General features: G+C 35.0%; 1 protein-coding gene across 7 annotated transcripts in view; it reads right to left on the bottom strand.

Moving 5' to 3' along the window:
* Window positions 1-253: 253 nt before the first annotated feature.
* Window positions 254-17,439, bottom strand: part of PHF6 (PHD finger protein 6) — a 52,746-nt gene continuing 35,560 nt past the window's right edge. For 2 of the 7 annotated variants that reach the window (XM_049704966.1, XM_049704963.1), the window contains 7 exons: window positions 16,178-16,347; window positions 15,865-16,008; window positions 14,391-14,495; window positions 13,520-13,627; window positions 11,781-11,914; window positions 3,739-3,868; window positions 254-3,411 (listed from right to left, as the gene is read on the bottom strand). In XM_049704966.1, the coding sequence (XP_049560923.1) occupies window positions 3,739-3,868; window positions 11,781-11,914; window positions 13,520-13,627; window positions 14,391-14,495; window positions 15,865-16,008; window positions 16,178-16,347 (791 nt within the window). In that variant the 3' untranslated portion in view covers window positions 254-3,411. Of the gene's footprint in view, window positions 3,869-11,780; window positions 11,915-13,519; window positions 13,628-14,390; window positions 14,496-15,864; window positions 16,009-16,177; window positions 16,348-17,439 lie in introns of all 7 variants that reach the window. The other 5 variants (XM_004285479.4, XM_004285478.3, XM_049704964.1 and 2 more) reach the window with 4 other exon arrangements.

The following is a 17,439-nucleotide window of genomic DNA, read 5'->3' as shown; positions in this document are numbered from 1 at the left end:
ACCAAAATGTAATGCAGTTCTATCATACTTTTGAAAGAGTGCTGATTCTCTCCCTGATAAAGCCTTATGTGTGAAACTTTGAACTAAACTCAAATTCACATTTTTCTCTCTCATACTTGTTTAACGACAAATTTATTAAACAAACTAGGTATTTCACCTTGAAATAAAAGCAAGACTAAAAGGAACACAGTACTATTGCTGTTACAAATAAGCTTCATCATACCCTTGCACAAAAAAGACATAAATACGAACATGAAAGTCATAACTCATTTATTGAATGAATAGTATATGCAAGAATACCAATAAAAGGAAACTAATACTACAAACTACAATTCTGAAAATAAAGCCAATATAACAGGAACAAAATATACATAACATGAGAGGAATGTTTGATTTTGACCCATAATGCATTCCTTATCTTTACAATTAACCTAAATGTCTGTTAGAACAAAACTGTATACCTTGGTCTAACTTTAGTGCTTTTTAAAAAAGCAACAACATTCTAGAACACTTTTCTTTTGCTTTGAGATATTTGAGTCACACATTTGTTCAAGTACATAGATTCTGATTCAACAGTAGATCTACATATCTTGTTATTCTCTTAATATCTTGAGTAGCATGTACTCCTGAGCAAGTACTATCTGAAATTCTAAAATGGATGATCCTTGAAATAAAATGTATTTCATTTGTGGGTATTTAATAAACTGAGATGAAAGTAAAACTCACCCCTCCCATCCCCCCCTCCCCCCAGGAACAAAGAGCTCTTATTAAAGTATAGAAACTCAAGTCTATCTTTCTACTCTAAAGAACATTTCTTACTAACATTTCTGGTAAGGCAATAAATGCTCCAGAATAATCTTCAATATACGCTTGCAAAGATTACACTGTTTAATATCGATAACGAAAACAAAACAAAAAAGGGAAAAAAAAAAGGAGAAAAGAAAAGACGCTTCAAAATTTCAAGCTAAAATACGCATAAAAGACAGTCATGGCAGTATTTTTTGAAATGATGTAAATGTTATATACTTATCAAATAATGTCATGCTTATTAAAACTACAGTTAAGGACTTAGGAGATGAACGGTAAATACACTGCTGAGGTCCATTTTTCTAAATAGTCATACCACGATGTAATTACTACCCAGAAGATGATGATGCTACTTGGGAACATAAGTACTGTACAATTTTTACATTGTAAGGCACTTTTACTCAGCATGTGACGAAAACATGGATAGAGAATCAAAATATTGGAGGTTTACAACCAAAGGTGATTTTTCATGTGACTTCAATTTACATTTCAATTTTTAATGAAAGACTATTTAGCCAATCACACCACAGTGAGAAAAATAGGTAGCCAGCCACTTATCTAGCCAACCAAATGGTAAAGTGCTATTCTGGTTGCTAGTGGCAGAGAAAGGGTTGAAGAAACCCATACAAAGTCATACAGTTTATTACATAACAAATCCATTAACTGACAGCTATTGTATTTGAAGTCCATTACATGATTATTGACTGGCCATTATTACCCCCGGCACCTTCCATTTTTCCTAAAAACATCATTACAGTAGTTGTCCAAAAATGAAGGTGCTCTATTATTCCATGGGTAAGTCTATGGCACACAATGTAAAAATGATCTAGACACAGTGATTCAAAGATTTAAAATAATGGGTTTCAAGCTGCTGTAGGGAAATAAAGTACAGATCCTTTGGGAAAAGTCACATAGCTTGGTAAACAAACATCTAGATCTGTCGTTGCACTTCAAGTCATGGTGAATTTTGAAAATTCATCACATACACACACAAAAAATCCAATGGTATATTTAGAGCAAAAGGAGAAAAACATATAGGGCAATCCACTACTAAAGCTAGTTTCCTTCTAAAAATAATAAAAGATGGTTAAAATAAAGCAGTCATCGAGTCCCTTGATTTAAGTACATGTGTGAATACACACTTGACAAATGTGACTTTAAGGGACTAGCAGTTAAAAAAAATCAGTCGTTAAGCACAGTGTAATTTTCCACCTGTTACATTTTTAAAATGCTTTTCCATAAGCTGCAGAATATCTCAATGTACAGTCAAGTTAACATGTTATTTCTTGTTGGCTAATTTGCTTTAATGTGGTAGGTTAACTAATAATTCAGAAATCAGAATCCCTACCCTTGATATTGAGGTGCTATGGTAATATTCGGCAGAACACAACTAAAATTTTTTGGTTTTGCCATAAAGAAATATATAAATGTGCTTCAGCAGGTAAGTGGAAGAAAATATCACTAGCTAGAAATGCCAGTGTGAAAATCCTTTCTAAAAAGCTGGGTTCTTAGGCTTTGAGGAACAATTCAGATGATCAATAAAACACCACTGAACCCTACCAGAAGAAAAATAGGACACAGAATCCTATTTTATAGATAAGCAAAGCAATTAATGAAAACATTAAAAATATTAAATAAAGTTTCTAAAATAGTGGTCACAAAATTAAAAATAAATACTGCTTTATGCAAAGACTGTTTTTTTTTTTTTTTTACTTCTACAGCACATGAGATCTCCTTACATACTTTGGGCCAATATATAAAGTGTTCCACAACAACACGGCACTTGAGAGGAACGGGTTTCAGACACGGTGGCTAAAGTCCTTAGTAAGTGGTAACCCTTTAAAGGTTAAAGAGGCTTAATTTGCTGTTGCCAAATGTTAGTTTAAACTTGAAAGGATCCAATCATTTTGCTAGAAGCTCTTTGTATGACATGAAAAGAGAAGAGGGTTACTGTCAAGAGAATTTTGCCGTAAGCACTGGAGCTCAGAGCTTATAATCAATCACCAGTTGCCTGAGTCCATGCTGGTCAGTGAGAACAACTTTAACAGGAACCAAATGAAAAGCTTTAGCACACTTCTTGGAAGAGATTTTTAGCATGTGCTGTCGAAGCCAAGAGAAAAAGAAGGTTCTCTTCATTTCTCGCCTCCATTACTTGAGTGCGGAAAAAAAATTCATAAATTCCCATGTGCTGCCACCAGAGGCGTGTTTGCACTGTAAAGTGAAATTTGCTTATGCTTTCCCTTGAGTATGAATCCACTAAACAAACTTAGACACTCTAAACAGTAGAACTTTGTTCAGTCCAGAAATATAGCTTACTTCATTTCAATGTCTGCTTTAACTGTTGACACTATACACAGGGTTAATAGTGTTTCAATTGCTTCCCAGAAACTGCAAACTACAGCTACGTAATATCAACATGTCAAACTCTGCCATCTAGTGAAGGCTCATAAAACAAACAAGATGTTTTTAGGCAGTTCAATGAAGGATCTAAGAGTTGGGCAGTAAAAAGTTACAAACCCTTTTTGATTTTAGAAAACAGTGAAAAAAGAATAGTAGTTATGGATGTCTTATTCATTCCCAGTTTTCTAACTCTGTCCCATGAACCTGTTTAAAAGATGATAAAAAAATGTAAAATATGATGCTTGAGGGGAACACAATAATATAATGTTATTGAGGAGCAAGAATATCTTATTGGTTTGACATTACAACTACATTTATTGATAAAGTGGATAGCTTGTGTTTATTATTACAAAATCAGCTAGTTAAAAGAAAAAAACTATGCAAGCCTACACATCCTCAGCATTCTAGTAACATGCTTAACTAAACATAATAGCATTAAAAAAATCATACTGCACATTATTACCTCAATACGTATTTATCAGTGTGTATACTGTATCCTGACAACAGAGCCAATATAATTAACTTTCATACCTAGTTTCCATTAAGTTGCTGCTGAGTTAGTTGTTGCTGATCAATTTCTACTTTTCCCCGGCTTTTACTCTCTCGTTCCTCATCTTCTTCATCTCTCTCATCATTTCCACTATGATTTTTACAATATAGTCTACAATGATGAAAGATAAAAATCTCAAAATGTTTTGTCATTGTTGATGAGAATATATTTATGTCATTAGTGGATGAGGTCCATGCCCATTTAAAATCTGGGTTTCCTCATCCACACTAAAACAACACCCCACAATTAGCTATAGGTCCATCTCTGTCTAAAAGATAGAAAGGAAAGCACTCTATTAATGAAATAATAAAAGTTCGTCTGAAATAAAACCACATATGTCCAAATATAAGGCAATTCCTCACTTTGCCCAATGAGATTAAAAAAAGTTCTTGGCCAACATGAAAATATCAACTTTTAGGTATATATATGAAATAATGAAATTCTATAATGGTTCATATACATAATTTCAAAGCACATTTTAGGAAATAATATAAATTGTATACATGCTGCTGCTTTCTGCTCACATTTCATGAAACAATTTTACTCAAACTCCTCAAGTACCTTTTCATCATTAGTGTCCTGGCCTTTACTAGAACACCTTTATGAGTCACCTAACAGTTTTCCAGGTACTGCATTTAGCTATGTTTCTCATGATGTAGACTGGCTCCTTTAATTTCTTTTTTTCCCCATGACACTGACCTTCTGGGAAGAGTCAGACCATATGCCTCGTCAACTACACCACATTTTGGATTTATCTAACTGTGGTAATGTTTTTGTTTTGGTTTGGTTTTTAAGAGTCTTTTTTACAGTTTTTTTTTTTTTTCATTTTTTGGCCGCTCTGCACAGCTTGTGGGATCTTAGTTCCCTGACCAGGGACTGAACCCAGGCCACGGCAGCGGAAGCGCCGAGTCCTAACCACTAGACCGCCAGGGAAGTCCCTGTGAATGTTTTATTTGGTTTTCTCTCACCCTTTATTTCCTGTAAACTAGAAACAAGGTCTAAGGCCTTGGTTAAGTTTAGGTTCAACTTTCCTTTGTTAGTCCAGGATACTTTGTAGGTAATCCTGCATACCTCAGGATGCATGTAATTTCAGAATGTCCTGCTATGAGTGTGCTGTTTTCACTTGCTTTAAGGTGGTAGAAACGGCCAGATTTCTCTATCGTAAGGGTAAGTATTCCCTCTTTGAAATTAACAAACCATCTCTGGAGGGATACTTTGACATCATGCTGTTCCGACAACCTTTTACTTGGGTATATACTTGAAATTCATTGTTTTTAATGAAAATAGCAATGCAGGTGATTTTGAACAAAGGTTTAGGCCACTTTACTGTATATACATCACTATATTTTTTATAGTTAAATACCCCTACAATAATCAAAGAAGGGTGGGAGCTGATCTGAGCTCAGTTTTAGGTCAATTATACACAAGATGACAAGATGGAACAATGCTTAGAAAATGTTCAGTGGATGCCCTCTTGTGGTCAGCAACTGATAAAAGATGATCACAGGAATTCATCTGCCACAAATGGTGTAAGACTAGGTTTAACATGAAAAGTTTCTAACAAGTGAGTAGAATAAACGGCAGGGGTGGGGCTGGGGGGGGCAGCAATAACAACTGACTTCTGACCTAGTTTTGCTCATCATTTTTTATTCTTAAAACATTTTCAAAGAACTATGGAGAATTTCTACTCTTCAAACGCTGCATGTTAGGAATCACTTTAAATCATGAGTTCAATCATGAGTTCAAATATCAAATATCACTTCTATATAGTGCACCTATGAAGTATCTTCCCCCAAATATAACCTGAATCTAATTAAGCCTTTGAGCCAACTTATAAATTACAGGATATACAGAGGGGTAGAGAAATGAGGTAAATGACATCAGGAAAATGCAAATTGATAAATCTAGAATATGGGACTTTTACAGGACAACTTATCAGGGTTCCTTAACAGGTAGAAGGAAAAGGCAAGGGTGGAGTGGGGACTGCTCTATATTGAGAGAGACTTAAGAGACATCCATTAAATGCAATGTAAGGACCTTGCATGTATTGAGGTTTGAACAAATCAAGTCTAAAAAGACATCTTCAAGACAATTGGGGAAATGCCAAAGTGAACCAGGTATAAGATGATACTAAGAATTTACTGTTAATTTTATAAGATGTGATGATAGCATAGTGATATTGAAGTATGTAAGGATAAAATGACAAGAGATCTGGGATTCTGCTTTAACATACCTCAGAAAGAAAAAAAATGTAGATGAAACAACCGTGGCAATAAGTTGGTACCTGCTGAGACTGGGGTTGTTATACTCTTCTATTTTTGTGGGCTTTTAGAAATTTTTATAACAGAGTTTTATCTAAAAGGATGAGCCCTTTCTTGTTAGAACAAATTTTAATCTTTTTATCGGATTATTTTTCACTCAAGGACTATTTCCCATAGGCCTATTATGTGTCTTTCACCAGTCTGGACACCAAGGCCGCAGGTGCTGACCAGTCAAACAAGATCTCTGCTGTCACAGAACTTACTGTTTTATGGTGGGAGGCTGACATTTTAGAAAAATACATATTTAAATAGCTTAGAAATACAATAAAGACAATAAAACAGGATAAACAGATCACTATATAATCTTCCCTCCCCTTTTTAATATGAATATATTCAGGATCCAGAAAGGGCTGGTAAAGAAAGAAAGCAAGTCACATGTAGGAGGGAAGGAAGCCACTTCATTCAGAAATATTCCTCCTTGCATTTCCTTTCATTTGTCCATTCTTCTCTCCCCAAACTGCCTGCTTACGGACTCATTTGAACTCCATGGTCTCTATGAAAAAATCTGGAATCCACTTCTAAGCAGATTTAAGAAACAAATTTCAATGTGAAAAAGTAAAAAGAGCATTTCAAATCATCATGGATCCCAGTCCAAATACTTTTGTTTAGAAATGATCACTGCAACATGGTTTTCTAACAGCTAAAAAATAAAAGCCATCTAAATGTCTAAAAAGAGAACTGATTAAACAAACTAATACACCCATACACTGGAATACTATGCAACCATTAAAATGGTGATGTACAACTGTTTAACGTCACAGAAAAAAAATGCCTCTACTAAAGATATAGTAAGTGGAAAACAGGTTATAAAAGAGTATATATAAGAAAGTTTTGTTTTTATAAATATACACATATACACAATCACACAAATGTCTAGAAGAAAATATTCCAAAAGATTTAAAGTTATTATCTCTGGTGGTAGAATTAAAGTTGACATTTAGTTTTATTTTTCTTATCTACATTTTCCATCTTTTCCTGAAATGAAAACGGGTAACTATTGTGAAAATATCTAAATAAAGTTAAAATGTAAACACAATAATTCTCCACATATCTAATTCTAAACATTTTAAATGGGCCTGTTATTTAAAAATATTATTGGCTACTTTTAAAAATAATGGATTGCTCATGAACCATATAAAGGAGAATATAAAATTGCCTCTTCTCCACCCCTATGCAACGAATGAGAGATGACAACTATTAAGTTTGCTGACTATGCTCCTAGAAAATTTTCTATGTATAAAAAACATACACAAATCTTGTACGTGTGTGTACACACGTACTTTTTATATGCTAAAATAGAATTATGCAACTTTTTCCCCTGACTCAATCACTGAAATGCCTCTCCACAACTCTACACATGGGTCTACTTTATTCTTTAATTTCTGCATAGTATTCCACTAGATACATGTATGTACTAAAATTTGTTTACTAAATCTCCTGATAGAATTCTGATTTGATTTTCTTTCTTTCCTTCTTTCTTTCTCTCTCCCCTTCCTTCCTTCCTTCCTCCCTTCCTCCCTTCCTTCCTTTCTCTCTTTCTCCCTCCCTCCCTCCCTCTCTCTCTCTTTCTTTCTTTGCTATTGTGGGTGAAAAGTTAAAAATCTTTTCCCATTCCACATGAGAATTTCACCTTTGGTTAACTCTTTAGCTCTCTTCCTCTAGCAACTTAACAAAAATTAGTGTGTCAACTATTTTACTAAGCTATGTTACCCCCCCAGTTGGTAGACTGTACCTGGACTGGGAAAAATATGCATATTCTGATAAGAAGTCTTATCTTTGGTCCTCTTTCAGTGTGGTGTAACCTGAAAATTATCTATGCCTATATGACTGTATTGTTAAGAGGTGCTGACTCCAATGGGGTATGAGGCTTTTCCCCAATGTGGATCATATCTTATTGGACCTGAGCTGTACTGCTACAATGACTGCTGCAAGGACTCTCAGAGAAGACGAATATTTGATGCCACCCTGCTGGCAAGCTGTAGTTCTTGTCTATATTCTTCCTGAGTAGACTGATGCCATCTGGGGTAATCTTGTCAATTTGAAGTATAGTTGAGTCTAAGAAGATGCCCTAGTGGGTGTTGCCACTATCACTAACGATAATGCAATGACACTTCTTGCACATACATCTCTGCACTGTTGTCTGCTCAATCCCTACAAGCACACTAGTAGCAAAAGATATATACTATTTTAAGGTTTTCATCTCCAATAATAAATTGCTCTCCTAAAAAATTGTACCAATTTATTATATTCAACCTTAACATGGAATAAGAATGCCTGTGTCTCAAAAACCTAGCTAACAGTAGATAGTCTAAATCCTATTCATCTTTGCCAAAATTGGTAAGATCTTGTTTTAATTTGCATTTGATTCATTACTAATAAGGTTGAACAGTTTTTCATGTGCTTAAAACCCATGGCTATTTCTTCTATAAACTGCCTGTTCACGTCCTTTACCCATTTTTTAAACTGGGTTGTGTTTTTCGTAATGATTTGGAGTTCTCTTTAGGTAGTCTAATTTTAATGTAGTCAAATAAAAGTTCTGAGTTCCCTATCATGCTTAGAAAGGCCACCTATACTCAAGATTGTTTTCTTTTCTTTTTCTTTGTTTTTAAATTTTTATTGGAGTATAGTTAACTTACAATGTTGTGTTAGTTTCAGGTGTACAGCAAAGTGAATCAGTGATTCTTTTCCCATATAGGTTATTAGAGAATATTGAGTAGAGTTCCCTGGGTCAAGACCGTTTTCTAAATGGAGAGCCAACTGTATAGATATCAGGTACTGAATTAATCCATTGTCTCCACATATATAAAATGCTACCACAATTATTTATAAGATTCCAACAAAGACACGGATCTGTCTTCTGTGATCTTCTGTGATCTATCTTATGTGATACTGTTTTAATTACTATATGATTGGCTTTGATATCTAACAGGGGATTTCTCCTCTCAATTGCATTAAAAATTTTCTTGGCTTCATGTGCTATACTAGTTGGCTACCCCACTATCTATCCCCCACCACCCTCCATAGTACTAAACCATATTTTGTTTGGGTAGCAATGTGTCCACTAAGAGTATATTTCCCAGCCTCCTTTGGACATATGACTAAATTCTGGCAAATGAGATGCTGAGCAGAAGCATGTATGGAACTTCTAGGAAGGCTGATTAAAGCCTGACTCAGCTGGAGCAACAGCTACTTTGTCCTTCCATCTTCCTTTGCCCTTGCTTCCTCCTGCTTCCTATGGAAGGAAGCCCAAGGAGGAGACAGCAGAAAGACGCTAATGGAAGCCAACGATAACACTGAAAAGCTGCCTACCACATCTGCACTGCTTTCCTCTGGACGTCTTTTAGGGGAGAAACAAACTTCTATCTTGTTTAAGCTTCTATTTCTTTTCCTGTTATATAAGGTAACAATCATTACTAATAGACAATAATACCACATTTACTTTTTTAGATAAAACTCAAAAAGTTGGATTTCATTAAAATTGTATTAAGTATATAGATTAATTTGGGGAGAATAGGTATCTTTCAAAGTTGAGCCTATCAAGGAACATAATATATTTCGTCATTCATTGGGGTCCTATGTAAAATGCTATTTTTAAAAAAGGTTCACCATTGGTGTATGTGTATGCACGTGTGTGTGTGTGTGTGTGTGTGTGTGTGTGTGTGTGTGTGTGGTAGGATAGACATTTTTCCTTTACATTTCCTAAGTAGTTATTACTGGAATTGTTTTTAAGAATTCATCTCATATTCAGCAGCCTTACTGAGCTCTTATAAGTTTTAATAAATTCAGAGCTGATTTCTTTGGATTTTCTTGGTAGACAGTAATATCAATAATATTGACAATTGTATTTTTCTCCTTCACAACATTTACTATACATTTTCCTTCCTTTTCTCATTGCACAGGCTTAACCCTCCAGAAAAAGAGTGAAAGTTAACGTTGGCAGTTGGCACCCTTGTCTTGTTCCTGATCTGAATGAAAGTGTATTGATATAGTGGCTCTCAATTAGAGATGAACCTGAGAATCACCTGCAGAGTCATCAAAATACATGGTTTGGGCCTCAACCCACTGAATTTAAATCTGAGGGTAGGGCCTAGGCATGAACATTTCTAAAGAGGGCCGTATCCACCTCCAGGCGATTCTGAGGCTCAGCTCTGGCTAAGAACCATGGTCCATTTACTTTAACACTAAATAAGCTGTTTGCCATTTTTGTCTCTCCTAACACTCTATTAAGACTCCTAGCTTACCACCAAGAGCACTCTTGCTACCTTACTTTAAAATTCAGAAATGGATGTTGAATGGTATCAAATGTCTTTTCACTATCCACTAGGATTTTTCTTTATTAATTGTAACAGGTCACATTTATATGTTTCCTAATTTTGAATAATCTTTAAATTGTTAGACTACAGCCCTGGATTTGATTTGCTAATATTTTATTTCAGATTTTGGTACATATATTTATAAAAGTTAAGACTGGTCTCTAGTTTTAAAATTTTTGTTGTTAAATGCTGTCTTTGTTAGGTTTGGTGTCACAGCTATGCACGTGTTACAGAATGAACCAAGAAGTTTTCCATTTTTTGCTATGTGCTGGACGTCTTTAAATAACATTGGAATTATCTGTTCCTTCAAGGCTTGATAGAACTCACTTGAAAAACATGTGCCTTTATTATTAAGCGAAGTTTGGCCAATTTTATAATACAGCATTAGCACCTCACGCAATCACCCAAATGACTTGGTGACTGCTTACGCAAACTGCTTTGTCCATGGAATAGGAGACCCTGAGTCACTGGTTTATTGCACGCTGGGAATGTGAGAGCGAGGAAGTGCTTTACAACTTGCAAAGGCAAACCAAATAAATATTCAGGGATCTCTACCAACTTATTCTCCATTCGATTAAACAAAGGGAACCATTGTAGATTCACATTGATAACACTAGCCCAACGCAGCACTGGTAAGTGGAGGCCCATAAAAAGGAGGGTAACATGTAATCCCAAATCTCCAAACCTTACTCTTTCATCAGTCTTCCAAGTGTATCTTTTCAACTTCTGCCTTCACAACTATATCCTATTCTAAGTTACCCACAATTCTCACCTGGACCCTCAGCAGTAGCCTCCTACCACCCACCCCCTCATTTGCACCCTTGTTTCTCTCCCATCTTAGGGCCTTGCACACGCTGTTCTCTCTGCCTAGAACGCCTTCCCAATGCCCACATTCATTTCGCCCTTCATATCTCTGCTCAAGCACTATTTCCTTAAGGAAATTCCCAAACACTCCCCCACTACAGACTAGTAGGTTAGCTCCTCCTTGTTACATGCTGTCACAGCGCTTTGTAACATCTTTTACAGCACTTACGAAGTTTATGATTGTATATTTATGTGACCATTTAATTGATATATCTCTCTCCCACTAGACTGTAAGCTTTCATGAGGACACTGTCTCTGTCTGTTTTGATCACTATTGTATGCCCAGCTCCTAGCACAATGCCTAGCACACAGGAAGCATAAAAATACTGACTGAATGAATGCTAATCCAGGGATGTGTAGGCAGAGGAAAATGTCAATTGCAGTACTCATTGCTTATACAGAGTCCTTAGTATTCTACACTTGGCTAAACACCACCTAAGAAGAGTGAGCAAGTAAACTAATGTCATCTATTTAAGGGCAGTTACTTACTGACAAGTTTAGGAAAATGGACAATTGTTCTCTTACTTGTAAATTCCTCGTGACATATTTTCAATGTATTTAGCTTTGTCTTGTACTCCACAGTGGTAATGGTAAGTCTTAACACAGGCTTTTATTTCACATCCAATAGTAGCACCGGGCTGACTGCAAAGTGTACATTTCTGTTTAAGGGAAGAGAAAGAATAATCATAAGCAGTATTTCAAAGTTTATGCAATCTTATTTCTTCTATTTTAGCTATTTCAGCCAAACAGTCCACGTTACAAAGAAAACAGCCAGTTTTTCTATTGAAAAAGAGTGCACTGAACTTATTGTATAGCATATGTATTAAATAACACTGCAATTCAAATCATACTTTGATAGACTTTCTAATATGTAGTCACCCCTGATGTTTCCATTATTTAACTCTACTAACCATCAGAGAGCTGACATCTAAACATAAAGGGAACACTCCTTAATACTGCCAAACACATACACAAAAATATATTCTGTATTTTAGTGGTTGGCTTCTTTTTCTCCCTGAGATCAGTTCCTTTCCTATTATGGCTGGGGGGAAGAATGAGAAGATTCTCAGAGAGGGATTGCTACCAAGTAGGCAAAAGGGCAGAAACAGACTAAAGGGGCTGACATCTTTTTAAGACTTAAGGTGATTGTTGGAAGAAGGGTTTCATAGAGAAGTTTGAGAAATGCTAGTTTTCAACAGATTACTTGATTGTAGAACTTCTGACAGCCTTCCTCCAGGAAGGAGGGTATAGTAAACAGTTCCCAAGTTTACTGAACTCCAGATGCCCTTTGAACTTTGGAGCAGTGGGAGAGCATCCCGATGGACTGACTTCCTTTGGAGCACACTTGGGGAAATGCTAGGTTAGTGTTGACACTAAGATTCAACAGTGCAGAGGTAAATAAGTTGATCAAGAGAATGTGAATTGTTATCCTAGTCACCTATTTGACTTTAGCTGTATGACACAACATTGTGCTACATACGATGAAGTGATTTTTTTCCCCTTTATTTTTTTTTTAGTACTCCACATTCTGTTTTAAAGGAGTTTCATTTTTAGAAGAGTAATCAAAGTATCAAAAAACTGAACTGGGTTTAAATGGAACAACTGACATCAAAAATCTTTATACCTTCAAAAATGCAGTTCCACAAAGAAAAAGTCATTTCTTATGGATTCAGACAAAGATCAACAATGCCTGAAACCACCAGATGAAAGATCGAAGGGGAGCTTCACAACGGAGGGATCTACTCACCACCTGAATCCAAGGTCAGACATTATGACTTGTCTGATGTGATAAAATATGGATGATATAGTCCCACCTGTGAAGTGTTCTTACCCCCCAAAATGTTGAAAATGAATCTAATCAAGCTTTACATCTAACTTCCACTTTAAAAGAAAATCTGGCGGATAGAGGGACAAGTTAAATAGCATTGTGAAAAAGCAAACAGACAAATAAAACATGTGGGATATTCTACAGGACAATTAATTTGTTTTCTTCAACATGTCAATGGCATACAACAAAACAAAAACAGAGACAACAAAGACAGGGAGGAGGGAGTGCCCTAGATTACTTAAGGGAAATATAACAACCAAATGTAATATGTGAACCTCCTCTGATTCACACAAACCAACTTTAAAAAGATAGTTTTGATACAATTGGGGAAATACGAACTAGGTATTAAATAACACTGAAGACTCATTGTTAATTTATAAGGTGTAATGACATTGTGGTTAGGTAAGAAAATGTCCAACTTTTAAGAGATACATACTGAAATATGTAGAGGTGAAATGATATGAAGTCTCAGCTCTGCTTTAAAATACTTCAAGCAACAAGAATAAAAGGCATAGATGAAACGAGTGCCGCAAATTCTTGATAACTGATGAGTCAAGGTGATGGATAGACGTGTGTTACTAGTCTTTCTAATTTTGATGTTTGAAAATTTTCACAATAAAAAAATTTTTAAATAGTCATTTCTAGAGACAACTGCTGTCTTAAAGAAAAGATTCTGCATTCCAATGACATTTTATAATATTCACAGACTGTAAAGGAGTAAGTCATCAAATAAAGATGCCATTATTTCTTAAAGCTATTTATTAGTAATTCAGTATGTTTAAAAACATGAGACTTAGGCACATTTTATAAAGGAAACTTTAAAGCTATGATAAACATATTAAAAGATATAACTATGTATGTGAACTTTAACTAAACAGAAGGCTCTGAAAAAATCTCCTTTTATTTAAAAAAAAAGAATGAATAACAACAAGGGGGGATTCTCAATGTTCTATTGGGGTCATGGAATTTTTCTTTAAGCGAGCTTAAACAATTTAACATTTTAAACTTAATAAGGTGTGTCATGTTCACATCTTCATTTATTTTACTAAAAGACTCTCAGATACCCTGAAGTATAAATCTCAGTATAATTGTCTTAGGTAATGAAGTTACATAGAAAGAGGAATAACTTTCAGTAACATCAGCATCCTTTATTATATTACAAATAAGTCAAATATATACTTCACTTTAACATATGAACTACTTTATATTAAATTTTTTGATGACTGGATAAATTTGAGATGTGTTCTAAATTTAAAGCACAAAGTCAGAAGAGTAATGTTGCATAGCATAAACATAAAAGCACAGACCATTCTTTTTCCTCGCTTAATCTCCTGAAGTACAGTTTTAATATCAAAATCTCCAAATTCTGCTCTTGATGTTGTTGTGAGCTGGACTGTGCCAGAAGAAAATAACTAGAAAAGAAAAATGCAGGAACATTTAATATTCAGAATCCTTGTGAGAAAAAGATTAAACAACTTAAGAACACTTACGTTACATTATTTTAATATCCTGAGAAAGATGACTTTTCTTTAATAATAATCAAGTACTGACTCAAATATTTTTTAATCTATTCACGTCTGATTAAAATATAACCCAAAATAAGGACAATGGAATAAAACTAAGGTTGCCAGTGTGGAGCCAAGATTAAATGCTTCATTTAACAAGGAGAGTTCAGCAGTGTCACCCTGTCATCTCAACTATTTTACATTTCCACAGTTTCAAAAATAGTTTAAAATGACAAATTTCCATCATAGATGCAGATGAGAATCACCTAGAGATTTTTTTTTCAAACTAGACATGTTTGGGATCTACTCCAAGGGTACATATTATGGAAAAAGCTCCCCAGGTAAATTTGATATGCATCTCTGGTTAAGAACCTCTGATATGAATAATATAATTTAAAAAAAAATTTTTTTTGGCCATGCCATGTGGCTTGTGGGATCTTAGTTCCCCGACCAGGAATTGAACCCGGGCCCTTGGCAGTGAGAGCGTGGACTCCTAACCACTGGACTGCCATGGAATTCCCTAAATAATATAATTTTTTAAAACCTAATCATAAATGGGATGAGTAATTCAATACAATCTAGTTCAAAAATGTTTACATATGCTATATGTCAGACCTGGATCTAAGGATGCAAAGATAAGATATAGTTCTTACCCTCAAGGGATTTAAGAGTCTATTAGGGGAAAGAGGTTCATAAATGAATAACTGCAATATAGTATATGAAGTGCAATAAGAAAGACTTTTACGAGGTTATAGTGGAGGCCAAACATAGCTTCCAAGACAAGTTTATAAAGCTGAAATTTTTACAGTTATGAAATCATTAATTATGGATTATCTGGAACATAGTAACTATACTTAGGATTACTTTAAATCGCACTAAATCATAAAAGCTATATTTTTTAAAATCTAGAGTTTATGAAGATTTGGGCTTATAGAACTTCCAGTTATAAAATAAATAAGTCATGGGGATATAATGTACAGCATAGGAAACAGAGTCAATAATATTGTAATAACTTTGTATGGTGACAGATGGTAAGTAGTCTTATCGTGGTGATCATTTTGTAATGTATAAAAATATCGAATCACTATGTTGTATACCTGAAACTAATATAATATTGTAAGTCAATTATACTTTTAAAAAAAGATTTGAGATTATAGGATACACTATTCATAATTCTAAAACACTAATGCTGGGGAGGAAAGTTCTATATTTGGTTACTAGCTAAATGCTTTTCCAAAACTTGTGTTTAAAAGCACATAAAAAGAACCATACTTACCATGCACTTATAATGTGCAGCTGCCTTCTTGGCATTAAATATATGCAGTTTTCCTCTTGCTTCATTTTCTTCCTCCCCTACATGACAAAATCCACATTTAGGCCTGGTGTCACTAGGGCTGCTTCTGTGTGGAGACCTATCTCTCTGCAAATGTAAAAGAAAATGAAAACCTTGAAAAAAAATCCATGAAAATATGCTATCAGTACCTCAAGCTTAGTTAACACTTCAAATGATTAACTTTACCTATCAACATAGTTCAGATGAAATATTCATGGTGCAACAAAAAGAAAGAATCCAACATTTTTCTACTTACATAGGAACTACTCTCCATTTCATCTGTTCCATGGGAGGATGTGGACCTGGTATCTTCCGACAGTCCTTTAAAATTAGTTTTTCGCGGCCTTCCTTTGCGACTTTTCTTTTTACTTTTAGGTGATGAGGGCTCCAGTTCATGTTCATTAAAACTTTCTTCTAGATCAGCTGCTTAAAAATGAATAAAAGCTTTACATGGACCAATCTTAAAATGAGCATTAGTTCATGGGTCCTTAGAACATATGTTTCTCCTTAGAATAAAATCACCTCAAGATATGGGGAGAAATGATCTGTGGTATGTTTGATATAGTGGCCTAACATTTCATATAAATGCAACAAAAATGAAATACAAAGAAATAGTTTTACTATAATAACTGTAAAATTAATTATTTCCATCAAAGTTATAATTCTATGAATATGAGTTTTGTGATCTTAACTGTGCACATAATTCAATAAACATTTCTAAACTCTAATAAGGGAATTTTTTAGAATTAGATCTTGTATAATTATTTTTTTACCATAGGTTTCAAAGAGTTTTACCTCACACTGTTGGTGAAATCAGAACAATTACCCAGAAAATAAACTTGCTATAACTTGGAAAGCTAAATGAAAATAAAGTAGGTGTATCTGTGCTGTCCAATATAGTAGCCACTGGCAACATGTGGCTTTTTAAAATTTAAGTCATGTATAATTAAATGAAATTAGGGCTTCCCTGGTGGCACAGTGGTTGAGAGTCTGCCTGCCGAGGCAGGGGACATGGGTTCGTGCCCTGGTCCGGGAAGATCCCACATGCCGCGGAGCGGCTGGGCCTGTGAGCCATGGCCGCTGAGCCTGCGCGTCCGGAGCCTGTGCTCCGCAACGGGAGAGGCCACAACAGTGAGAGGCCCCCGTACCGCAAAAAAAAAAAAAAAATTAAACCTTCAGTTTCTCAGCCACACTGACCACATTTCACGTGTTTATTAGTCACATGTGGCAAGCTGAGTCTCTACTGGACATCACAGATATAGAATGTTTCTATCATTACAGACAAGTTCTATTGTACAGCACTGCTCTAGATAGCTCTTTAAACTATCATGAAAATCAAAAGATCAAATTCACCAAGGAACATATCTACAAATGAACTAACCAATTGATCAAGTAATTAAACAAATATTAAGTATAAAAGGAATTTCTAACATAAGTGGTAGAAAAGCTATGGTGCAGGTTGTCTGTGTATACGTTAATGGATTAAACAAAATTTATGGAGAAGTTTTAGAACTGTGC

This window comes from Orcinus orca, chromosome X (assembly GCF_937001465.1).
Source record: "Orcinus orca chromosome X, mOrcOrc1.1, whole genome shotgun sequence".
Lineage (NCBI taxonomy): Eukaryota > Metazoa > Chordata > Mammalia > Artiodactyla > Delphinidae > Orcinus > Orcinus orca.
This window is presented reverse-complemented; position numbering and strand designations above follow the sequence as displayed.